Raw genomic sequence first — 25,956 nt, 5'->3', positions numbered from 1 at the left:
GTGGGACACCAAAGCTGGATGGTAACATGAGCTGGCTCGGGCTGCAAATAGCAACAGGCCTGCTGGGAGTGAAAGTCCAAATATAGACCTACCACTTCTTACTGCTCAAGTATCATCAGGAGGGGTCACATGCTGTGCTCTGAGTTACTTCATTTACTGTGGGCATTTGAGACCTGTGACTCAGATAGCTGGCCACATGTAGAGGGGTGGGGCTGTCACAGCAAGACTAGGAAGGAGCTGTCTGGCAGCCCTTAGGCTGTATGCCTTCCTCCTCTGCTTTCCCAGAGTGTTCTGAACAAGCACAACACTGGAGGTAATCAAATGCAATTTATTTTATTTTTATTTTTCTCTGATCATTCCTTTAAAGTGTGTTCAAGGTGGGGATTATTCCCCTCTCTGGATGAAAATCTACAAGAAGCTATGATCTTCTGTTCCCTTTTAGTTAACACACAGTCTTATGGTCACTTGAAGCCATAGTGTCAATTCAGTAATGGAATATCCAATTCAATATATGAACCAAAAAGCCAAACCTGCTTTGTTAGCCAGTATCAAAATCTCCCCTCTCCAGCCTGGGCCTCTTTAGCAGGAAACCTCTCTGAGGAGAGACAGAGTGAGGTGGACCTCTCCTTCCACATTCCTCCCTGAGCTGCTGGATGTAGGTTCTAACTTTGGGTTTCTGGGGTCTGGGAGATACTTAGACCTGAATCTCTCATGGGGATCTTTTATACATCTCGAGAGATCCCCATTATAGAGACCCCTCTCCTTAAGTTCCCATCACGAGCTGACAGGTCCTCTCTTCCAGGCAATCTTTTTTATTTCCCCTCAGGGATCTGGAGGACCACCATCAGGATCTCTCAGCTGAGATCTCCTTCTCTAGGTAGGTAGCTCTTTTGGGCAGGATCTAGGTTACTTTTCCTGTTGGCCCACATTTGGATCTAAGACAAAAGTCCCCATCCATGGTCCTGTCAAACTCTGGGATGCAGGTGACTCCAATGCAGTCAGTCCCACTGGCTCTGTTACCTAAGAAGCCAAACCTCTCATCCCAGACCATCATGAGTTCAAATGCAGGAAACACATCAAGCTCTCTAAAGGGTCCCTTTGAGGACCCCCTCATGGGGCTTCGGGCTAGAGGATGGCATGGCAAATCTTCCCCAGCCTGAGCAGTTTCCTCCAGTGAAACTCCTCTAGCACTTTGTCTCAAATAGCCTCTTTTCTCTACTTGACTCCTATTTATTTCTTCAATTAACTGAGAGGTCTCAGAAGCGTGAATCAGGTTCTGGACAATTTCCTTTGAAAGACTGTATATGGTGATCTGATTTTGAATTTTTATATTTATATTTATTGTTTTGAAAGTATTTTAAATACATTACTGCCATGTATTTGTAAAATAAAAATATTAGAAGCAAAATAAAATATCAAAAGAAAAATTAAGAGAAAATTATGCAAAGATGGATGTGCAAGAATAGTCACCACAGCATTTTGTTTCTTTTTATTTTTTTTAATGGTCCTGGGGATTGAACCCAGGGCCATAAACATGCTAAGCATGTACTCTACCACTGAGCTACATCCTCATCCCAACATAGCATTGTTTATATGTGCAGAAAATGGAAATTAACCTATGTTTACTATTAGAGTATTCATTAATTATAAAATGGTCAACCCAATATTTTCAAGCATAAAAAATAATGATGTAGATACTTATTCTAGTTTTGTTTTTGATGCTGGGGATTGAACCTAAGGTCTTGTGCATGCTAAGCACACACTCTACCACCAAGTTATACCCCAAATTCTATACCTATTTTTTTTAATATGGCAAATGTCCATGATATATTTGTAACTGGAAAAAAACATGTAGAATATCATTCGGTATAGTACTACAGATGCATGCATACATACATACATACATACATACATATAGTCAAGGTTCTTTAGAGAAACAACCAACAGAATGTTTACATCTATGGAAAAAGAGTTATAATAAAAAATTGGCTCACAGGTTAAAGTAGCACATACCTGTAATCCCAATGTCTCAGAAAGCTGAAGCAAAAGGATCCCAAGTTTGAAGACAGCCTGGGAAACTTAGTGAGATTGTCTTAAAATAAAAAGTAAAAATGGCCAGAGATGTAACTCAGTGACAGGGTGCCCTGGGTTTGAGCCTCAGTAATACATACTTCTTCTTTTTTTCTTTTTTTAGTGGTAGTTGGATACTTATTTATTTATTTTTATGTGGTGCTGAGGATCGAACCCAGTGCCTCGCATGTGGTAGACACGTGCTCTACCACTGAGCCCCAATCCCACCCCACCCCCCAAACCACTTCTCATTAATGGAGTCCCACAATCTGCAATTGGTAAGCTGAAGACCCAGAGAGCAGACAGCATCTGCAGTCTGGTATTTCTAGTCTGAAGGCTGAAGCTCAAGATCTAGAAAGAGCAGATGTTTCAGTTTGAGTCTCAAGGCAGGACAGAATCTGGAAGCATCAGGCAGGAGGAATTCCCATTTAGCATTTTTGAGGTTATCAGACCTTTAATTGGAAGAAGCCTACCCACATTGGGCAGGGTCATGTGATTTACTCAGTCTCCAGATTCAAATATTAATTTCATCCTGAAACACTTTCATAGACATCCAGAATAAACTTTGACCAAATATCTGGACACCCCTGTGACCCAGACAAGTGAACAAACAAAAATCAATTGTCTTACATGTATACACATATGCTATAGACATATACACATATGCTATTGAATGTTTATGTCTCCCAAAAACTAATATGTTGAGCCAGGTTGGTGGCTCATGCCTGTAATCCCAGAGGCTCAAGAGGCTGAGGTAGGAGAATCACAAGTTCAAAGTCAGCCTCAGCAGTTTAGTGAGACCCTAAGCAACTTAGTGAGACCCTGTATCAAAATAAAAAATAAAAAAGGGCTGGGGATGTGGCTTAGTGGTTAAGTGCCCCTGGGTTCAATACCCAGTACCCAAACAAACAAACAAAACCTAATATGTTGATATTTAATCCTCAACTGAGATGGTATTTGGAAGTGCGGCCTTGGGAGGTGATTAGGTCATGAAGGTGGAAACTTCACGAACAGGATTAGAGCTCTTATGAAGACAGTGCCAAAGGGCTCCCTTGCCCCTTATAACTATGAATCAGGAAGTAGGCCCTCGCTATACACCAAATTTGTGGTGATTTGATCTTAGACTTCTCATTTTCCAAAACTGTGAGAAATAAATGTCTATTGTTTATCAGTGACTCCTTCTATGGTATCCTGTTATAGCAGCCCAAATGGATAAGACAAAACACACACACACACACACACACACACAATGGGAGCAGTTTTTCTTTTGGGTTACTTTACCTTCTTATTTATACCTTTTCTAGTGTCTATTTATAATGGTCACATATAACTTAGGCTTTAAAATATCAACTCTTTATTATAATAGTAACATGTTATTTGGCTTAAACAAAAAAATCAATACTATAAAAGAACCCTAAAGGCAAATATAAACCAGTCAAGGTAACACTACTATTAGGTTTGGTGTATATTTTTTTGGTGTATATTTTTTCTACACTTCTTTTCTAAAAATAAACAAATGTATTCCCTTCTCACAAACTAGCAATTACTTTTATAACTAGAAAGACTCATAGCTTCATTTTGAAAAAACAAATAAATTAGAAAACTACTAGAAGAGATAAGATATTATAAAATACAGCTCAGGGATAGAGCACTTGCTGAGCATGTGTCAGGTCCTGGATTGAATCCCCAGCACTACAAAAAGAAAAAATAAAAAAGTAAACAGATCATATTAACTAAATATATTAGAAGTAGTTTTGGGGGAAATAGATCACTTCAACTAAAAGATTATCTCTGAAGAGGACTGGGTGAGTGTGAGAGCAAGGCCCATTGCCTCCAGGCTTTGAAGGGTATTTTCCTTCAAACAGAGGCAGCTTTCCATCTTCAAGTTGCCCGCTACACATTGTGGAGGTCAATTTCAGGATGCAGAGATGCCCTAATCATAGCTCAAACTTGGCTCTGGTTTTTTCATTTGTTGTTCTTCTGCTGCTGTTTAACCTTGAGGACAACAGCAAGGGCAAATCTGATTCTAGGCTTTCCCAGCTCAAAACCTTCAAATGCTCCTTCATTTCTTCTAGAGTAGCGACCTTTCCAGGCCTTGTTTTGGCCAGGGGCTCCTGGTCCTAGCTCCCTGAACATTCCCTCCCGGCCCTGCCTCCTCTACCCCTTTCAGTGCACTTATAGATGGACACTGCCATGTACTGTACTAGCTAGAGACTATCGGTGTCCTGTTCTCTGCAGCGTAAACACATCCAGCTCTGCCTCCCACTCCATCTCTACATGTAAATGGCATTCCTGATACCTCCTTAAACCGGCCATCAGTGGCCGGGTGACCTTGTTTAGCCCCAGTTTATTCTGTATCTTAAGACAAGTTCATTTTCTAGGTCTGTTTCCTTACCTCTAAAATGAATAGAGTTAGAACATATATTGTTTAAACGCTGCTTTGAAGGCAGAAATGTCTTCTTGTATCTCCCCCACCAAACCTCCCCCCAATACTAGTACACAGCAGGCAAAATCTTACTGAATTGACAAAAATAAATTTTTTGGTTTCTACCCAGTGCTTGGCATCTAGGCTCAATAAATAACTACTGATTTTAATTGAATGTTTGGGCACCCCACCACATTTGTGCCCATATTCCAAAAGGACTTGATGACAGAAGACGGAAGCAACAGTGTCTCTGTCTTCAGGAAGTTTGAGTTTTGGTGTAGGAGGCAGACCTAGCTCGTCCATTTAACAAATATTTCCCCAACTCCAGTTAAGTGCAAAGGTGGAGAAAGTGAGGCAAGAGTATTTCCCAGGCTCCCGCTAAATTGATTTCGTTCCGCCAGGGTCAAAGGCAGATGTTTTGACCTTCTCATTGGTTGTCGCAGACCCTCCCTTATGTCAGCTAACCAATCCTGGACGCCCAGCCAATCAGTTGCGGGCTGGGGGTGGGACGCAGAGCTGGACGCTGTCGCGGATTAGAGCCTAGTGGAGGATGTCCCGGCCTGGACGGTCCAGTGGTAGGAGGAGCACCGATGCCCGGCCCAGGCGAGCAGCGCTCACGGGACGCTGACCGTCGGGGCCATGGAGGACGAGCAGCCCGACAGCCTGGAGGGCTGGGTGCCACTCCGCGAGGATCTCTTCAGCTCACCCGAACGGCACCAGTTGCGCTTCCTGGTGGCCTGGAACGACGCGGAGGGCCAGTTCGCTGTGACTTGTCACGACCGCACGGCGCAGCGGCGGCGGCGGCGTGAAGGGACCGCGCCGGAGCCTGCCGGGGCCGCGCCCAGTTGGGCCGGCCTGCTCTCGGCCGCGGGGTTCCGCGGGCGCACCGGCAGCTGGCGGCGCTGTGGCCGCCCCTGGAACGCAGCTTCCCACAGCTACCGCCCGAGCTGGACGTGGCTGGCTGCGGGGCCGGGGACCGCGGGCGCGGGCTGTGGGCGCTAGTGTGGCCGGTGCGCGTTGGCCTCGGAGAGACGGCGCTACTGGAGCTCTGCGGGCAACTGGAGCGCTATCTGGCTGAAGCGGCCGACGGCTGCGGCGGTGTCACCGTGCGCGACGCGCTCTTCCCCGCGGAAAGCGGCGCGGCCGACTGCGAGAGCCCGCACGAGCTCCGGGAGCGGGCCTTGCGCGCGCGGCGGGCCGAGGCGGGAGCGCGGCTGCACCAGGTATGCGCGGCGTCCGCTCCGCCGGTCGGCTTTGGCTGCGCGGGACCTTTTAGAGGATTTGCCGGCTGGGGGGACGCAAAGACTGCCCTCCGCGCGTGCAGAGAAAGGCGCAGGGTCACCCGCGCCTGTGTGGGGCAGCTGGGAGAAACTCGGAGGGACCTCGAATTAAGGCCTAGAGAGAGATGGCTCATTCTGTTAGGTCAAAGTTTATTTGCAGTTAGGGCTAGGGCAGGCCCTTAACCTTTCTCCCGAAGATACTGGCAGAGCAGGATGTTGTAACCAGGAAAGCCCAGAAATACTGAAAGCAAAACTGAAAATAACTGGTTGCCGTGGCCGTCTATCCTTGGGAGGCTGAGGCAGGAGGATTGGGAGTTCAAAGCCAGCCTCAGCAATTTCTCGAGGTCCTAAGCAACTCAGTGAGACCCTGTCTTGAAATAAAATATTTTTTGAAAGGGCTGGGATGTGGCTCAGTGGTTAAGCGCCTCTGGATTCAATCCCGGGTACAAACCAAACACACACCGGAAAATAATCCATAACCTGTAGGAAATAATAGCATGGACTAAATATAAGCAATTGTAGATTCTCTAGGGAACACCAAGAATAGAGACAAGATGTTTTAGAGGATGAATTTACTAAGGAAATAGGTATTTAGTTTTTTAAGTAACAAAGACGATTAAGTGGAAACCCCACAGGAAGTGCACTTTATTCATCAGTTTAGAATGATAACAACAGGAGTGCTTCCGCCCCAGGCAATTTGAGAGAAAAATTAATTTTTTCAGTGAATAAAAAGATTAGGAGAAATTATGACTTCAGTAGCAACAATTTATTTAAGGAAAGCCAAGGTTTGGTGCCCCGTACATCCCCTCTTACCTTTTCTCATTATTGGACATTATTAACCTGATATTAACCTGAATGATTTTTCTGTAAATTGCTTTGAGGAAGGGAAGGTGTAAGAGAAGAATTCCAGCATATTGCAAAATCTTAATTACTGTATATTCCTTAAAGCTAAATTTAGGATGAACTTTCAAAACTAAAATGGTTTTATAAATGGAGTTTAGTGGGATCATTTTATACTGTGGGTTTTATGTGTAGCTATCAACACACCTACAAAGCATGTGTTGATTTTACTCCCCCTGCCCTGTACTGGGGATTGAACTCAGGAGTACTGTACCACTGAACTGTATTCCAGCCCTTTTAAATTAATTATTTATTTAAAAAGAAATTCAGACAGGATCTTACCAAGTTGCTGAGGGTTTGTCTCACCGAATTGCCCAGGCTTATCTTAGCTGGGATTAGGAGTGTGGGCCACCAAACCCACCTTGATTCTACATTGTAATATGAAGAAACCAGGGGAATTTCATGCCAGTCTGCTTTTAATCTTCAGCTTGATCATTTCATATCAAACAGACTTGTTTTTCAGACACTTGATTTCTCAGAAGTGTTTTCTCCTTAAATTCCAGCATTTATATATTATATAGATATTATTATATCTACATAAAAGTTACACTTTTCCCAAATTGAAGTTTATTCAGGGATGTTATATAATACTAGTGTAGTTCATACTGTTGAGCTAGGTGCTCACACTACTGTAATGCACCTGTTTACCTGGAACTTAAAAATAGGGTAGAGGGGTGAAAATTTAAAAACCTATCATGTCCATGGAAGTGTATGTAATCTTATTTAGAATAAAAAAGCAATTGATTCTAGAATTAAACCAGTTGATAATATTGCTAGTATCTACAAAATTTAGCTAAATGTTTGACTCTGGAATTTTTTCCTTAATAGTCTTAAGGAATAAGGCTGAAAATTTTCAGTTTTTAATCTTTGCATCTGTGTGTTTTAATCTTGGCGAGGGAAAAGTTTTTTTAAATGTTACTGTTGTTACCTGGATAAAACTACAGTTGAGATTAGGTCAGATTATTCTTAAGTAGAAAGATGGAAATTGAAGAATTTTAAAATGTGTTGGTTGAGCTGGGTGCGTTGGTGCATGCCTGTAATCCCAGCAGCTTGGGAGGCTGAGGCAGGAGGATTGCAAGTTTAAAGCCAGCCTCAGCAATCTAGCAGGGCCCTAAGTAACTTAGCAAGACCCTGTCTCAAAAATAAAAGATGGCTGGGGATATGGTTCAGTGGCCAAACAGAGCCCCTGGATCAAAATATACTAAAAAAGAAAAACAAAAAAAAAAGTATTGGTTGAGGGGCTGGGGTTGTGGCTCAGTGGTAAAGTGCTTGCCTAGCATGTAAGAGGCACTGGGTTCGATTCTCAGCACCACAAATAAATAAGTAAATAAAATAAAGGTCCATCAACAACATTAAAAAATATATATATTGGTTGAAAACAAATCTGTACCATTACTTGATTTTATTTTTTCTCTTTTGGGGGAAAGATCATTTCCAAATGAGTTCACCTGGATTACAAATTGCTTGGTGCTCTGTATCAGAAACAATGCTTAGCAGAGACTAGAGCCATAGTTGAGGCTCCCTGAATAAGTCTACTTTGTGGGTGGTTTCATGGAATATTTACTTTGGGGAATTAAGAGACTCAACTTGCTGAAGAAGTACTTGATGACGTCTCTAGAATGTCTTTATGAGCTTTGAAAAAAGGAGTTATGATCTCACCAAACCTTTAGTTAGAAGAGTTAAATGAAAAAATATCCATAATATTGGTCTTGGAGATAAATGCTATTAACATGCCTTGCATGTGTGAGGCACTGTGTTTGATCCTTAGCACCATGTTAAAAAAATAAATAAACAAAATAAAGGTATTGTGTCCATCTACAACTAATTTTTTTTTTTAATTTGTCCTTTGCTTTTCCCTCATTAAATATTACAAAATCCAGGCTGGGGCTGTGGCTCAGCAGTAGAGCACTTGCCTAGCATGTGTGAGGCACTGGGTTTAATCCTCAGCACCACATAAAAATAAATAAGCAAAATGGAGGCATTGTGTTATCTACAACTAAAAAAAAAATTACAAAATCCTCATATTATTAAGCAGTCTTCAAAAAAACAGTGTTGAAAGACTACAGTAATAATATTCTGCTGTGGATATACAATAATTTATTTAACCACATTTGTTTTCTTGGGCATTTTGATTGGAGGACAATAACATGGTGGCCCATGCCTGTGATCCCAACAGCTCAGGAGGCTGAGACGGGAGGATTGCAAGTTTGAGGCCAGCCTCGGCAACTTAGCAAGACCCTTTGCAACTTAGACACTTGAAATTGAGTGTCTGAAAATAAAAATACAAATGGGCTGGGATGTGACTCAGTGGTGAAGCACCCCTGGGTTCAATTCCCAGTATAAAAAAAAATGTATTCAAGTTGACAACATTAGCTTTCTTTTATTTAATTTTGTTTGGTATGATTTTATAAATAATGTGCAGATTTGAGCTTTATTTATGTTTTGGCTTCTAGGTTCTTCAAGGACATGAAAAAGCCAACAACATGGTATCATTGATGAAAATTTATCAAGAGGAAGATGAAGCTTATCAGGAATTGGTTACTATGGCAACCATGTTCTTCCAGTATTTACTGCAGCCATTCAGGGACATGCGGGAAGTTGCAACTTTATGTAAGCTTGGTATTTTGGTATGTTTCCTTATATTTTTATTTTATCAGATATCTATCTGTCGTATATATATTTTTAGTCACACTTAAGTTTCCATCTGTATTTTACTTTCTTTGGGTTCATCTTGTATTTAATGATATTATAGCTTTATTGAATTTATATTTAAAATTAATTTTAAAAATTGGGGCTGGGGATTTAGCTCAGAGGTTCTGGATTTGCTCTTTAGCACCAATTAAAAAAAAAGAGAAAATATTGATTAAAAATGAAGGCATTTAATGGGAAAAAACCTCTAAATGAACAGACATAACTTTCCTATTTTCATATATGAATATACAACCAGTGTAACTCCACATGATATACAACCACAATATTGGGCAGTTATATTCCATGTATGTATGATATGTCAAAATACATTCTACTCTCATGTATAACTAAAAAGAATTTTAAAAATTTTTTTAAATGAAGACATTTACATTGGTCATCTTCTCAACACCTTAAAAACTATAAATTTTAAAGGGTTAAACACTTGTTCTGCTGATACATAGGCTTTTTATTTCATTTTTTGAAGTGAAATGAAAAGGCTAGCCTGTTGCCCAGGTTATCTTTGAACTTCTGGATCAAGTGATCCTCTTGCATAAGCCTCCTGAGTAGCTAGGACTGTAGTGTTTGCTACCATGTCCTGCTTGATTTATTATTTTTGATGTGATGTTTATTTACTTATTCAGCTTATTTTTCACCTCTAAGGACACCTGGCGATTTATTAGAAATAGTATGAAATTTAAGCAGCAGGGTCCTAGATTGTAATTCAGTAACTTAAACTTTATTAAGGCTGTCATCACTGATTTCACTTTTCCTATTTAGAAAAGATATTATTATTACTGTTGCATCCCAGAGGTGCAAATGAATCTAGAATCCAGAGGAAGTAAGCAGCTTGCCTTGGATCTCATCAACTAGAATCAGAAGACATCAGAGAGTTTTCTTGATTTCTGCCCCCTGCACTGGGCCATCTTTCCATATGTACTCTCATGACCTCTGCCAGGTTTTTGTATTATAAAAATGGTATTTCATTTAGATGAAGCTCATGTCACTATAACTTGAAGATAAAGTTGTTCTGTTCATTATTTTGAAAGGCTGTTGTTTGGAGAGTCTTTACTGCCGTGTGTGTGTGTGTGTGTGTGTGTGTTTTAAGTAACAGGATTGTTGAGATAAATTCATAGACTGTACATGTAAAGTGTACAGTTCAATGGTTTTTAGTGTATTCAGAGTTGTACAACCACCACTACTAATTCCAGAACATTTTTTAACTCCCCCCAAACCATGTTTCTACTAGCAGTCATTCCCATTTCACACCAACCTTAGACAATCACTAATCTACTTTTTGTCTCTGTGGATTTTTCTTTTCTAGACATTTCACGTAAACAGAATCATGACTGGCTTGCTTTACCTGGCACAGTGTTCTCTTGGTTCACCTACACTGTAGCATGTCTCAGGACTTCATTTCTTTTATTGTGAATAATATTCATTAGAAGGAAACACCACATTTTACTTATCCATTAGCAGTTGATGGACATTTGAGTTATTTCTACTTTTTTTGGCTATTATGAATAATGCTGCTATGAACATTTGTGTACAAGTTTCTGTGTAGACATATGCTTTTATTTCTTTTGTGTATGTCCTGAGGAGTGGAATTGCTGGGACACATGGTCATTTAATGCCTAAACTTTTGAAGGACTGCTGGTCTGTTTTCTAAAGCAAGTATATTTTATATTCTGACCAGCATAAATGAGGGTTCCAGTGTGTTCACATTATCGTCAACACTTGTTATTGATATTCTCATTGATTATAGCCATCCTAGTGGGTGTGAAGTGATTTCATTATAGTGTGTGTGTGTGTGTAGATCAAACTCAGGACCTCACACATGTGGGGTAAGTGCTCCACACTGAGCTACATCCCCAGCTCCCCCCTGTAGCTTTGATTTGCATTTCTCTGATGGTTATCCTATATATATGATATCAGCAAATAATGCTTTGTAGACAGAAAATTGAATGCTGGATGTCTTAGTTCAGGCTATTGTAACAATATATTGTAAACTGGGTGGTTTATAAAGCAATAGAATTTTTTTTCCCCTCATAGTTCTGGAGGCTGGAAAATCCAAAATCAAGATGCTGGCAGATCTGGTTTGCAATGATAGCTCACTTCCTAGTTTATAGATGGTTGTCTTGCTGTACCTTCACATGGTGAAGAAAGAGAGGGATTTCTTGTCTTCTGTTCTTTTTATAAGGGTATTAATCCCGATTGTGAGTGCTCCACCCTCATGACTAATTACCTCCCATAGGCCCGCCTCCTTGTACCATAACATTGGGGATTTAGGCCTCAGTATATAACTTTAGGGGTGGACACAAACATTCAGTTCACAGGAATACATGTCATAATCAGGAGTATACAGAGTTTATTGTTTTTTAGGTGATTGTATTTTTTCCCATAGAAAAGAACAATAGTCCTGAAAAGCTAATTGTCATGTCCCTAAAAGAAACCATAGAAACAGCTAACACTGGAGTGCTGTGGATCAGACTCTGCTGCGTGCTTAGTACAGATCCCATTTAAGCAACTGTGTATTATTTTTAATAGAGAGAATCATAACTTTACAGCATTCCTCTCCAAGAAAAGTTATTCTAGTAATGTAAAGTGAAAGTGGGTTTTTTTTCCCTTTATGCCTCAGAGTACCCCTTTGTCTTCCAGGTGGTGCCCAGCTTAGAGCCATGCTCATCCTCAATAAAGGATTGCTGAATGAATGGAAATTTAATTGACTAAGTAGTAGTAGTGAAAGTAGATAAGACAATAAGTCTCCTTTTAAATTGCTAATGGCTGTACACTACTGTTATCTCTGCTCTCTGTAGAAGTCCCTGGATGAGGATAATCTGGGTCCCAAAAGGGTAGTTGCCCTGCAGAAGGAAGCCAAAGAATGGAGCAGACGTGCTGAAGAAGCTATTGTCTCTATTCAGGAGATCACTGTGAATTATTTTAAGGAAACAGTAAAAGCATTAGCAGGTGATAATAAAAAAAAAAAAACATGCTATACTAAGCTAATTTTCATACTATTAAAAAAAGTTGAGTGCCTCCTAATAATACCTGTGTTTCCTAGGTATTGGGAATTATATAAGATAATCATAAACAGACACCACACAGTCTGGTGAAGGGAGAGAAATGTTCATTTCATTATATATTCATTCAGCACATGGAAAATGGCAGTGGCAATAAGGGTCAGGGAGAAGAGAAACACGGGGTTTTGAAAGCCTATGGGAGAGAAACTGGGTTTGATCAGGGTGGTCACCAGAGTCCTGTGAGAAGTAATGTGTGCCCAGACATCTGACGGGCTCATGGAAATTGAGAGGGCAAAAGAGTGTGCTGGATGGAATAGCATTTGCAAAAGGCTCTCTGGCTTGATGGCACCTGGCAGATATGAGGGGCTTAAAGAAAGCCCAGGGGCTGGATGGCAGAGAGTGCAGTGGGAGGGAGAATGCTCGGCAGGAGGGGTCAGACACCAGAATGCTTGGGGGTGGAGCAAACAACTTTTGTCTAATCTTACACTGTTGTTGATCATAGCCCCAGACAGGAAACAACCTCATGTCTGTCAATCAGTTTGATAAGATATAATACATTTGTAAAACAGAGAACTATAGAGCTATTAAGCACAATTCTCTATATCTGTTTTAAAAATATTTTTAGTTATACATGGACACAATATCTTTATTTTGTTTATTCATTTTTTTATATGGTGCTGAGGATCGAATCCAGTGCCTCACATGTGCAAGGCAAGCGCTCTGCCACTGAGCCACAACCCCAGCCCTCTATATCTTTTTAAATGAACTACAAAAATCCCCAATATATTAAGTGAAAAAAAAAATATAAAGCACAATGGTGATTGTAGTTTCTTTTAGTCAGATTATCTTTATAGGCCTGTTTGTCTGTCTAGGTAGACACAGAAAAAGTCTGGACAGATATGTACCAAAGTGTAAGAAGCAATTGCTTCAGCTAGGTAAATCATGAGCTACTATTTTTTTTTTCTTTTTAATGAAATACCTGGACTTTTCTATCAATGACCACATATTACTTTTGTGATAATAAAAAATTATTAAAACAAAATTTCTTAAAAAGGATGGTTTACATATAATAATGGAAAACAATAAACAAAGAATTAGCTCAGAATAAATTTTGCTCCTTTTAATGAGTTGTAATTTTATTTTATTAATTATAATCCAATAGGAATGCAGAAACAAATGGAACAGGATGGGAGGAGATTTGGCCAGGCTGCCTGGGCCACAGCCACTCCCAGATTAGAAAAACTCAAGCTCATGCTAGCTCGAGAGACCCTGCAACTCATGAGAGCCAAAGAGCTGTGTTTAAATCACAAAAGAGCGCAAATTCAGAGAAAGGTAAGATAAAGATAAATATAACTTTGTTTTTAAAATATACTTTTATTTTAGATAGCATCTTTCTATCTGGGTATTGTTAATGCAGTTCTTTTCTTATTCCAAATATCATCTTCTAGTAGATAAGACTTTAGAGACTTATGGAAGGTTGACCATAAACTTTCCCTTTGATCAAGATATTTCTGAGATATTTTATTGTAGGATTTATAATGACACTGACTGCAATATTGAAGTGGGCAGTCTTCTACTCTACAATCAACCCAGCAATATTTTCAGTATTTTTTTTTTTTTTTGGTAGTGCTAGAGACTGGACCCAGGGCTTCTTCACACGTGCTAAGCAGGTACTCTACCATTGAGCTACATCCCCAGCCCTTTTTATTTTTTATTTCGAGATCAGGTCTTGCTGAATTGCTAAGGCTGGCCTTGAATTTGCAGTCTTCCTGTCTTACTTCCCTAGTCGCTGGGATTATAGGTATGTGCTATCATGCCTGACCCCAATATATCTTTAGAATAATTAAAGAGATGCTTCATCCAAGGGTGAAGTTTTTTTCTGTGATCTTAGGACTTTAAAACAGAACATTGTAAATACCTTTGTCATCCCAGACTTTTATAAGGAAATACCATAAACAGGTGGTTAACACAACACAAATTTATTTTTTACAGTTCTGGAGGCTGGAAGTTCAAGGTTAGGTATCTTCAGATTCAGTGTCTGATGAGGGCCCTCTTTCTGGCTTGTGGACAGCCAACTTCTTGCTGTGTAGTCTCATGTACTTTCCTCAATGTGTGTCCGTGGAGTGAGAAAGAAAGTACTAAAAGAGCACTAAACCCTGGGCTGGGGTTGTAGCTCAGTGGTAGAGTGCTTGTCTAGCACGTGTGGGGCCCTAGGTTCTATCCTCAGCACCACAAAAAAACAGATAAATAAAAGAAAGGTATTGTGTCCATTTACAACTAAAAACAACAACATCAACAACAAAACCATACAAATGAGGAGTGGAAAGATAGTTCATATAGTGCCTCATTGCTATTTATTTTCCTCAGAACCTAAACATTTTCATGTTTCAAAGATAAGATAAAGTGTCTATAATGAACGTTGAATAAGGAAATTTTATCTGACTAGATGAAATGGAAAAATGTTTCTTTTTCCAGTGTGCTTTTTACACTTTAGTACTAAATAAGTGAGAAAATACCTGGAATGCCTCTAAAATTTACTTTAAAAAAAAATTTTTTTTAGTTGTAGATGGACACAATACCTTTATATTATTTATTTATTTTTAAAATGTATTTTTAAGTTATAGTTGGACACAATACCTTTATTTATTTATTTATTTATTTATTTAACATGGTACTGAGGATCGAACCCAGTGCCTCACATATGTTAGGCAAGTGCTCTACCGCTGAGCTACAACCCAGACCTAAAATTTGCTTTTAACACACTAATTATTTTATTTTAACTTGTTCTTCTTTTTTCAATAATAACAAGGTGGAAGATCTTCCAGAACAAGAAAAAAATATACATGTTGTAGATGAATTAGAAATACAATATTATGAAATTCAATTGGAACTATATGAGGTTAAATTTGAGATATTAAAAAATGAAGAAATACTTCTTACTACACAGCTGAACTCTATTAAAAGACTTATAAAAGGTAAATTTATATTTTATATAAGATCAAAATGTTTAAATTACACACTTGAAGAAATATAAAAATAATATCAATTTTCTGTAACACCTGTTGAAATTTCTTAGTTTCCTTTCCATGTTTTTATTATTAAAATAATATATTTATCCCACTGGCTCAGGAGGCTGAGGTGAGAGGATCCCAAGTTCAAAGCCAACCTTAGCAACTCAGTGAGACTTTATGTCTAAATAAAATATAAAAAAGGACTGGGGATGTGGCTCAGTGGTTAAGTGCCCCTGGGTTCAATACCTGGTACCAAACACACACACACACACACACATACACACACACATATATTTATTGTTAAAGAAGGAAGAACCCCAAGCCCATTTTTTAGAGATACTTAGTGGTATATTTGTAAACTTTGTAGCCTTTTTAATATGTCAGATGTACATAAATGAATATCAATTTTTAAGGTAAAACTACATAAACTATTCGGTAACATCTTTTTCATTTAATATATAATAACCATCTTTTCATTTCAGTAAGTAATAAAAACATCAGAATTTTAATGGCTGCATAGTATTCCATTGTATAGATATACTGTGATTTCCAGTTTTTCACTGTCTCAATTAGCAGATTAGCAGAGAATTCTTTTTTACACATATATCTATATGTAGGATAAATTATTTCCTAGAAATAAATTTCTAAAGATAGAATTATTGGGTTAAGGACATTTTGTATTTTATATCTTAAAACATTTCTGTTAAAACAACATGATAACAATGTTTGCAAACTGGAAGTTCCTCCTGGTTTAATAATTTTCTTCATGTAGATCCTGAACATACTATTTTCTGATTTCTAAATTGCATGTACACAGTGCCCCTCTAGAGAGATTATACAAAATGAAGCTCTTGTCAGCAGAGGTATGAGAGTCTTTGCTTTTCCATACTCATGCCATCCTTTGACATTTTTGGTTACTTTGTAGAAAAAATGGCATCTTCTAATTTTAATTTATTTAATTATAAGTCATACCAAATACAATTTTTAAAAAAGTTTGTGGGCCATTTATATTTATTTTATGAACTTCCCAGTCATGATCTTTGCTCATTTTCCTTCCAAATATTTATTTTCCATATTAAGGATATTATTCAATTGTTTGTCAAACAATTAGGAATTTAATTTGCTCCTCATATTCTTGGTTCCAATCACTAATTTTAAAAACATTTTCCCCCAGTGATTTGAATGGCTGTGTCTCATATCCAGAATCATTAGATTGACTTTGAATTGTTTGTGAGTTTTTACTGTCCTATACTGACTTGTGAGTGTCTTCCCACCTTTTTAACATCTGGTAGGGCAAGCACCCCTTATTAATCCCTCACAAGTTTTTTGACTATTTTCACTTCTTTATTCTTCCAGATAAACTTTATAATCACTGTGGGAAGTTAAATAAAACAAAACAAAAACAACCAAAAACTCACTGGAATTTTTGGGATGATGCTTAAAATTAGACATTACTTTGGGGAGAACTGTAAATCTTTCCAATTTTGATTCTTCCCACTCAAGATCATGGTATGTCTCTTTGTTTTTAAAAATCTTTTTTCCCCTAAAGGTCCTCCAAGTTTAATAATTTTCTTCATGTACATTCTGAACATATAGTTTAATCCTAGGTATTCAAAAATTTTTGCAGTACTTTCAAGTTATAAGCATTTTACATATTTAGTAAAAATGTCTATTTAAAAAAAAGTTAATCTGGAAGGATGTAAACTAAATTATATATAATGTCTTCATCTGGGAATGGTACTCAGTAGGTTTGGGGAAAAGAAAAAAAATCACCTTTTATTTAATGCAATTCTGTAGGATTTGGATTTGTTATATATATTAAGCATACATTTTAAAACATCAATATGTAATCAAGATTAAATAAAAATAAGGCAACTTTCTGGTGTGCTGCCAGTATAACTTTCCTTTCTGGAGGGCAGTTTGGCAGGAGGTATCAAGAGTTTTGAATATTTGTCAGTTAAGGAAGTGCTAGGCAAATGCTCTACCCCTTATTACTCTATTTCTTCATGTTTTATGACTATAATATACACAAAGATTCACGCACAGAGATGTTCATCACAGAAGTAGATAATAATGGAATGATAAAATGTTCTTACAACAGAGAATATCTTAAATTAGAGAAAACTATGTTGCCATTAAAATTTTATTTCTAACACATGGAAAATGTTTTCTTAGAACTCTGTTGACATGTCTAAATACATGTGGTATGTGTATATATGTACATAAATGGTAATAGTGATTTTCCCCCATAATAAAATTATAAGTAATCTTTGCTAACATTAAAAAACTATGCATTATTTTTTTAAACTTAGTGCCTCGCTGTTGCTGATGCTGGTTTTGTTTTGTTTTGTTTTGTTTTGGGGTGATGCTGGGGATTGAACCCAAGGCCTTGTGCATGCGAGGCAGGCACTCTACCAACTGAGCTATATCCCTAGCCCCTATGCATTATTTTTTTTATAGCAAAATATGTTTCAAGAAAATCATTAATACATTTTAGAGAAACAGGATGAAGTTGTCTATTACGACCCGTGTGAAAGTCCAGAGGAACTTAAATGTATGGATCATGTAGCCGACCTGCAGCATGGTGGGAACTTGGAGGTGAAAGAACTCAGCTTGCAGTGCCAGAAGCTGGAGGCCAAACGGGGCAGGATCTGTGCCAGGAGAGCCTCGCTCAGGAACAGAAAGGTAGGTACCCTAGCTGGATTTTTCTCTTCTCTTCCAGGGATTTCTTATTTTATAAAAGAGAGAGAGATATTGAAAAATAAGACTTTTTTTTTAACCAAACAGTGATTAATTTTTGTGTTTGTAGATAACAGTGGCTCCCATCAAATATATTTTAAATATTATTTTTTTTTAAATTGTTTCTTTGGGGATTTAAGCATTTATCATAATCTCCAGATTGTAATTCACTCATTCAACAATCATTTGTTGAATGCCCACTGTATATACAGCTGTTTTTAAAATAATGCTAGGATTTCTAATAATCAGTTGTAGCAAATTCTAAAATATATTTTATTATAAATTATGCATTACAAAAAAATCAATCACATATGCAATATTCAGCTCATCGACCTTATATTTGCTAGTGGTTATTTCTTAATTTTTAAAAACTGCATGATTACTAAAATAATAACATAAAGAGATTCAGAAAAGAAAGCTCCTCTATTTCATGGTTATTATGAGAATAAAATGTTATAAGGCATATAAAGTGCTTGGCACTGAGGCTGGGACCTAAGACATAGTCAATAAATGTTAGTATTATCATTATATTATTTTCCACATGTGCATTAATACATTAATGGTTAGACATAGGTGAGATATAGTTTTAAAAATAATTTTTTAGGTGTAGTGATTATGGAAATCAGTTTGGAGGTTCCTCAAAAGACTAAGAATGTAACTAGCACATGACCCAGCTAACGCCTCAGTATTTATCCAAAAGAATTAAAGTCAGCATCTGCAGGGATACTTGCATACCACTGTTTATAGCAGTATAATTCATAATAACCAAGTTGAAACTAGTCTAGGTGCCAGTCAACAGAGGAATGGATAAAGAAAATGTGGTATCTACATAATGGAGTTTTACTCAGCCATAAAGAAGAGTGAAATTATGGCATCTGTGGTAAATGGATGGAAATGGAGACTATCATGAAGTGAAACAGCCAGACTCAGAAAGTGTTGAATATGTTCTCCCTTATGTAGAAGCTAGAGAGGAAAAGGGTGGGGGGGAAGGGTGGTAATGGAGGATCTTGTGAAAATAAAAGGGATAACAGTAGATTAGATGAAGTCGACCAGGGGAGAGAAAAGGAAGGTACTAGAGAACAAAGCTGACCAAATTATGTGTATTTTTTAATATGGAACAACAAAACTCACTGTTATGTACAATTATAATGCACCAAAAAAAAAAAAAAGAAAGAAAAGAAAAAGAAATGGAAATTGCCTGTTTGTATGCCCCCTCATTGTTGGAGGATCACTTGTTCATCTTTCAAGGCTCTCTCCTGGGAACAAATTATTCATGTAAGCGGCCAATTAGCCCTTCTCACACGAGTAGCGATGGCAATACCGTTGAGACACACCAGAAGCTAATATTAATGAATGCCTTACACTGTAGTCCAGATGCAATGCTTTTGTCTTTTAACCTTTTATGCCACAGCCATGGTAATATTAAAAACCATGTAGGTGATGTATATTATTCCATTAGGATCAGTGCAAAGAAAACCATCGGCTCAGATTGCAACAGGCTGAAGAAAGTACAAGATATTTTCATCAGCATCATAGTATTCAAATGGTGAGTAGCTGAAAGAAAATGTTTTGTATTTGCATGATGTTATGCTGTGGCCTGTACGTGTGGGAACCCGGGCTTTGTTGCCTAGATGCGCAGCCCTCGTTCCTCCCATCTTGCAGCTGGGTACAGACACGGTGGGTGGGTAACGTTGAGTCACAGCCCCTTTCTTTGTCAAGACCCATCTTGCTTGTGTTTCAAGACATATAATCAGAATTCTGAGCACCTTATACATACATTTGTTTAAATATAGAAAAGAGACAAAATAAAAGAAGAGGAGCAAAAGAAAAAAGAGTGGATAAACCAAGAACGCCAAAAAACACTCCAGCGATTAAGAGCCTATAAAGAGGTAAGTTCTAGAAATGATCATCTCACTTTTTCGGGGAAAATAAATGCAGATCACTTATCCTAGGAGAAAAGTCTTAGGTATTATGAACAGATGACTTAGAATATGAAATGCTCCAGAAATACTATTATTTGTGGCATATCAGTGTTTCCAAAGCCCTGCTAAAACAACTGGTGCATTGACAGCACAACATGGTTGGGTTCCTACTCCCTGGTCCTCCTAGTGGTGCTAGCCGTGCCCACTGGGACTCATTCAGACCAGCAGGGAAAATTGAAAGTAATTTAACTGCCCTCAATTTTAACTGGCCTTTCCCCCCTCATTTGTAATAAATTCGACTCAGGGGCACTTTGCCACTGAACTACATTCCAGCCCTTTTGATTTTTTATTTTGAGACAGAGTCTTGTTAAGTTGCTTAGCACCTCACTAGGTTGCCAAGGCTGGCCTTGAACTTGTGATCTTCTTGCCTCAGCTTCCCAGGTTGCTGGGATTACAGGCATGTGCCAGCCAGCACACCTGGCTGTGATGAATTCTTTAAAATGTCACCAAGGAAGCATTGTGACCTAAGTGTAGTGAAAGTGCTCTATTAAAAGTGAATGACTTTTTTTTTTAAACTAAAAAAGTAAATAAGAACTTATTTAAGAATATAATTGAATTTATTGACTCTAAAAAATAGACCTGATCTCCTCCTCCCGTTGCTCTTCAGAAAGACCCTGATTTCACATTGTACCAGATCAGGGCCTGAGTCGCAGTAGGAAGGATGAACGGAAGGGGGGCTACAGGAATCCCAGATGGTTGTGAAGCCAGGTAGAGAGAAGCTGGCTGTCCCTGCCACCACCAGGGTACCGATGCAGGGAATGGAACCCGCTGGGAGGGATCCAAGGGCAGTGACTCTGTCCGCTTGGTCCTGACTCCATCAGGTCAGGAAGTTGGATGGCAGTATGGAAAATCAGCCTCTCAAATGTGGATGATATAAAGATGCGAGTGGATGATATAAAGATGCGAGGGGTAGAGAGATTACAATGGCAGACTCAGGCCTCCTAAGCTCCCAACAGACTGGAACAGTGAGTTAAAATCTAACAGGCTGACCTCATTGGGAGGTTCTTGATAGCTTGTACCAGAGATGTACATTGGCATAGGGTGGATAGGAAGGCTTTAATGGAGTGGGAGAGAATGAGTGGCTTAAATGCAGAGGGAAAGAATCTTGAAGATTTAGTTTCCTTCAGCTTAATGTGAGTCACTGTATGATGAAAGCTCATTGAGGTCTGGGGCTTGTTGCCATTACTTTCTGTTTATCCTGGAGAAAGAAGAATGTGGGGAAAGAGAGAAGTACTTTGAGTTTATCATAAATTGCCCAATGTGTGTGTTTTCAGTTTACATTAATAGTATTGTTGGGCACAGTGGCACACGACTGTAATCTCATCAACTCGGGAGGCTGAGGCAGGAAGATTCCAAGTTGGAGGCCAGCCTCAGCCATTCAGTGAGACCTTGTCTCAATGTAAAAAAGTATAAAGGACTGGGGATGTGACTCAATGGTAGAGCCCCTTGGGTTCAATCCCAGTACTGAAACAAATAAATAAAAGTGTCATATTGTATGCATTTTTTGCCAGTTTCTTTAGCTCCAATTCTGTTTTTGAGATTTATTCATGTTGCTCTAGTTCACTTTAATGGCTTCTTGGTATTACATATTTTGTTTTATTGGCAAATCTGTGCCTTCTTTAGGGAACCTTCCCACCACAGTTCTTTGTAGTATTAGATGTTTCTTTATCAAAAGAATACCTAAGACACCAGAACTTTTCAAAGTTAATTTTTTTTAATTATGAAATTTAGTCTAAGCCTGAAAGTTAAGAAATATCCATATTCTCTTTTATGTCTGTGTTTTTCATAAACCTTTTACCCTAATGTTTATAATCATAATACCTATTATTTTTATATCCTGCTATTTTTATTTAATGCAATATCATAATTTTTTTTTTTAGGTGTTTCACAGGCTTTGTACTATTTCTGCTTTTTCATGGCTGCTTACTATTTTAAATAAATTTGACATAATTTTCAACTAACTTCTTATTGTTGGCATGTAGAGCTCCTAACTTTTCATGCTAAGAATATTATGAATATTTTTTAATCTCTATGTATTCATTCATATCTTCATTTTATTACAGAGAAGGTAATACTTGGTCAAAGGATATAAATGCTTCTTTTTTAGCACATAAGAATAGATTGAGTAGCGAGGATGGCTAGACAAAAGATGGGGAGCCATTGTGAATTAGAGTCCTCTAAGCATATGTCAGTGTTTATTTACAGATTTGTTCTTAGATGGTTTCAGCATGTTGATAGTCTGCATTTGTGTCAAATTTTTTGCAACCATGTTTTATTTTCAGAAATATTCAGTTCAATCCTTACAGCAGACATCCTGCTTGGAACCTGGGGCTCCAAACCTGCCAGCTGACCTTCCCCGGCAGAGGTCCTCACCAGTTTCTCAGCTTGTGTCAGTCGCTCCCCCGTGCTCTGGGAAGGCCCGAAGTGCTCCTCTCGTACCTGACGTTTATACTGAGAAAACCCCCAAGGATCAAGACTATCACAGAAATATCCCTGTCCAGATTTTTGTTCCAGTTGGTGACCGAACACACTTAAAATCCAGTGAAGAGCTGTCATTGTCCCCACCACCACAACAACCTCCTCCTCCTCCTCCTCCTCCTTCCTTCCCCCCCACCCCCACCACCTCTCCCTCCACCTCTTTCTGCTCTGGCCTCTTCTCAAGCTGCCAATCATCAGAACTTAGGTCTTGGAACTTGGGTAAAAGATGATCAGCCACGTTCTCTAGTGTGTGGGTCACCTGCTGAGAGACCACCCAATTCCTCGGAAAGTTTTCAATGCCCAGGTAACCTGCTGGAATTCTGTCCCTACTCCCAGGGGTTGTTAAGCTGCCGAAGCATTCTAGCTTTAGAAGCTACCATCTTCAAATAAATATATTTCAGAATTCTCTAGTCTTAAAATATTCTAGTATCTGTTGACTTGAATATTAGTCTTTCACTGTAGTTTGTACAACCCGAGTTTGATAAATGCTAACTTAGCCTGAAAAAAACATCTCTTTTGATCATATGGCTTGGGATTTCTGAGGCTGTTAAAGAATCAGTCTATTCAGGGGTTGGGGATGAAGTTCAGTGGTAGATCAGTTAGCACGTGTAAGGCCCTGGGTTTCACCCCTAGCACAACACACACACACACACAGTATATTTTAGTTTTCTTAACACTTTAGTATGTATCCGATTTCTGCCATTGAATTTTCAGTACTGCTTTACTGTAGATTTTCTGTTGCATTTGAGGCCTTTACAGGATTAAATTGTTGCATTTTAAGAAGGATATTGCTTGCACATTATTCTGTTATATTCTATTGCATTGTGTATTAGCCAGAATGTAGAATGACTGGTGGGGAAAAAGTGGGTCACTTTTTGTCAGCAAGTACAGTAAACTGAATACATTTGAAAATTTGTTTAACAAGGCTGTAGTTCTCCATGATTCTAATCATGACTTCATACATAGACTATTGAGGATACCAGCTTAAACGTACCCAGATTTGGCGCCTACTGCTTTAGGAGGGTTTGTATGTTCAATAAATCTTAGCAAAATACTATGTACACTTACTGGCACCAGGCACAATTGAAAATGTCAGTCTCTCAGGTGGAGACCCAATGGCCCTTTTCCACAAGGTTTGTGATAACATCACATGAAAGAAAAGTGAGCACTTGTGTGCCTGTGCCTATGTCAGAGTTTGGGTATAGGCAGGTCGATGGGGGTGCCTGTTCTAGCTCAGGCTTAATTCTCACGTTGTGGGGGCTCTATTCAACTCAAACATTGAGAATAAGAAGAAAGTGTGAATTAGTGCCAGAAAATGACTGTGGTTATGAAACTTATTACTCCCAGAGGGGAACTGTCATCAGTTATAGGTTTAAATCCAAAGTGAAGTAGCCCTTGTCAGCCAACTAGAAATGACTCTTAATCTTGAAGGCCTACCTGGAAGATGTCTAATTTAATGGCCACATCTTACTCTTGCATCCAGTAGGAGATAAATATTTTATCCTTTCAGGGTCTCAGGGTGTCAGAGTGTAAAATCGCTTCTATCCAGTATCTGGAATCTTTGAGCTAATGTATGTTTTGACAGTATTCACACCCTTAAAAATAGAGCATGTAACCACTCCAGGGTGACGTGGGTGGAATTAAACACTACACAGAAAACAGTGCCAGGGCCACCCCCTCTCTGTTCATTGAGCCACTGATTAGAATTTTATTTCAAGCCTTTCTGTGTGTGGAAACCTACCCATTTCATTGTCACAGAATGAGTCATCAATGACTAATATCCAAGACTGGAGTTAGAGAAATACAGCAGGGTACATTAAAAAAAAAAAAAAAAGGATATTTTCTAAGTGGAAAGAGAAATGGAGGAGATAAATTTAGAGGGATCTAACTCAGGTACAGTGGGTCTTATTATTTCCACCCCAGGCATCCATAATTCTCTTTAGGGTGTCTTGAAAGCAGTCATTCTAACAAAAGGTATACATGACTGTTCCTGAAAATTGCTAGGGCTTTGAAGATGTTAGTGGAAAGTAAGTAGTCAAGATAGAATATGAGCTATTAAATATCCTGGGGCTGGGGAAGTAGCTCAGTTGGTAGAGACTCACCAAGTATGTGCAAGGCCCTGGGTTCTATCCCAGCACCACAGCAACCAAACAGAACAACTATCCTGGATTCAGAGAGCTTATCATTGGTCTAACAGGTAACCAAGGCTTTGTCTAATGGACTGATGATTATTTGTGTGAATCATGGCATTAACTGCTTTTCCTAGCTTTTGCACAGTAATGCTCTGGCAGCATGATACTGATGTAGCACTTGCTCTGTTTGCTCAATTTCAGGATCTATGGATGAAGTGTTGGCCTCCTTAAGGCACAGCAGAAGCCCTCTCCAGAAAGCGGAAGTGCCCTTTTCGCCTGCTCCCCGCACGTCAGTCAACGAGCACATTCTGGCTGCCATAAGACAAGGGGTGAAACTGAGGAAAGTCCACACAGACTTGGGCTCAGGCCTCAGCGACAAGCCAACCAGTGACCTAGAGAGGAGCATTAAAGCTGCACTCCAAAGAATCAAGAGAGTGTCTGCTGACTCAGAGGAAGACAGTGATGAGCAGAGCCCCAGCGAGTGGGACCATTAAGCATGTCTCTAAGTCTGACAAAGGTAGATGGGCCACACAACACCCGAAAAGATCAGCAAGGCGCCTGATGCAGTGACGCATACCTGGAATCCCAGCAACTCGGGAGGCTGAGGCAGGAGGATGGCAAGTTTGAGGCCAGCCTCAGCAATTTAGAGAGACCCTGTTTCAAAGTAAAAAATAAAGGGCTGGGAATGTATCTCAGTAGTGGAGCACCCCTGGGTCAATCCCCAGGATCCAAATATATATACATTAGTGGGGTTTTGGGTGAGACATTGCAACTTGGATTTGGTGTTGTGGCTTTTAAAACTGAGAAGGGAAACACACATGTGACCATTACATACCAACCCATAAGTAGATAAGAAACCCATTGTGAGCGTCACTGGCCTAAAAGAATAGTACATATTTTTCTCCATGGGTAATCTAGAATCATTCCTTGATTCTGAAAGAAGTTTACACTACTCTGGTAAACAGCACTATTAGACTACTACTGACTGTTCTCCTGTGCATACAGCATAGTGGTTCCTCACATTTAAAAGGTTTGAATGTGAATATTATTTTAGCAATAATAAGAGTAAATTGCTTCTATATTCAGAAACTATTTTAAATACTTAAATAAAATTTATTTTATATGTCAAGCACTATGTAAACTCATAATAAAGAATTATTTATAATTCATTGGTGTCAGTCATGAGGAAATGGAAACAGTCTCTTCACTGCTGTAAAAACCAAGCCTTCCT

At 38.9% G+C, this 25,956-nt stretch overlaps 1 protein-coding gene across 1 annotated transcript; it reads left to right on the top strand.

The window, feature by feature from the left end:
- Positions 1-5,002: 5,002 nt before the first annotated feature.
- Whamm (WASP homolog associated with actin, golgi membranes and microtubules) lies at positions 5,003-25,892 on the top strand. Its single transcript, XM_015493015.2, is given in 12 exon segments — positions 5,003-5,375; positions 5,378-5,718; positions 9,129-9,302; positions 12,180-12,330; positions 13,546-13,715; positions 15,193-15,358; positions 17,892-18,079; positions 19,593-19,679; positions 19,927-20,022; positions 22,398-22,715; positions 22,717-22,897; positions 24,927-25,892. Coding segments are annotated over 12 exon segments (2,406 nt in total). The 5' UTR covers positions 5,003-5,134; the 3' UTR covers positions 25,220-25,892.
- The last annotated feature ends 64 nt before the right edge of the window (positions 25,893-25,956 follow it).

Source organism: Marmota marmota, unplaced genomic scaffold (assembly GCF_001458135.2).
Source record: "Marmota marmota marmota unplaced genomic scaffold, marMar, whole genome shotgun sequence".
NCBI lineage: Eukaryota > Metazoa > Chordata > Mammalia > Rodentia > Sciuridae > Marmota > Marmota marmota.
The sequence above is the reverse complement of the archived record's forward strand: the minus strand, read 5'-3'. Positions and strand labels throughout refer to the sequence as shown.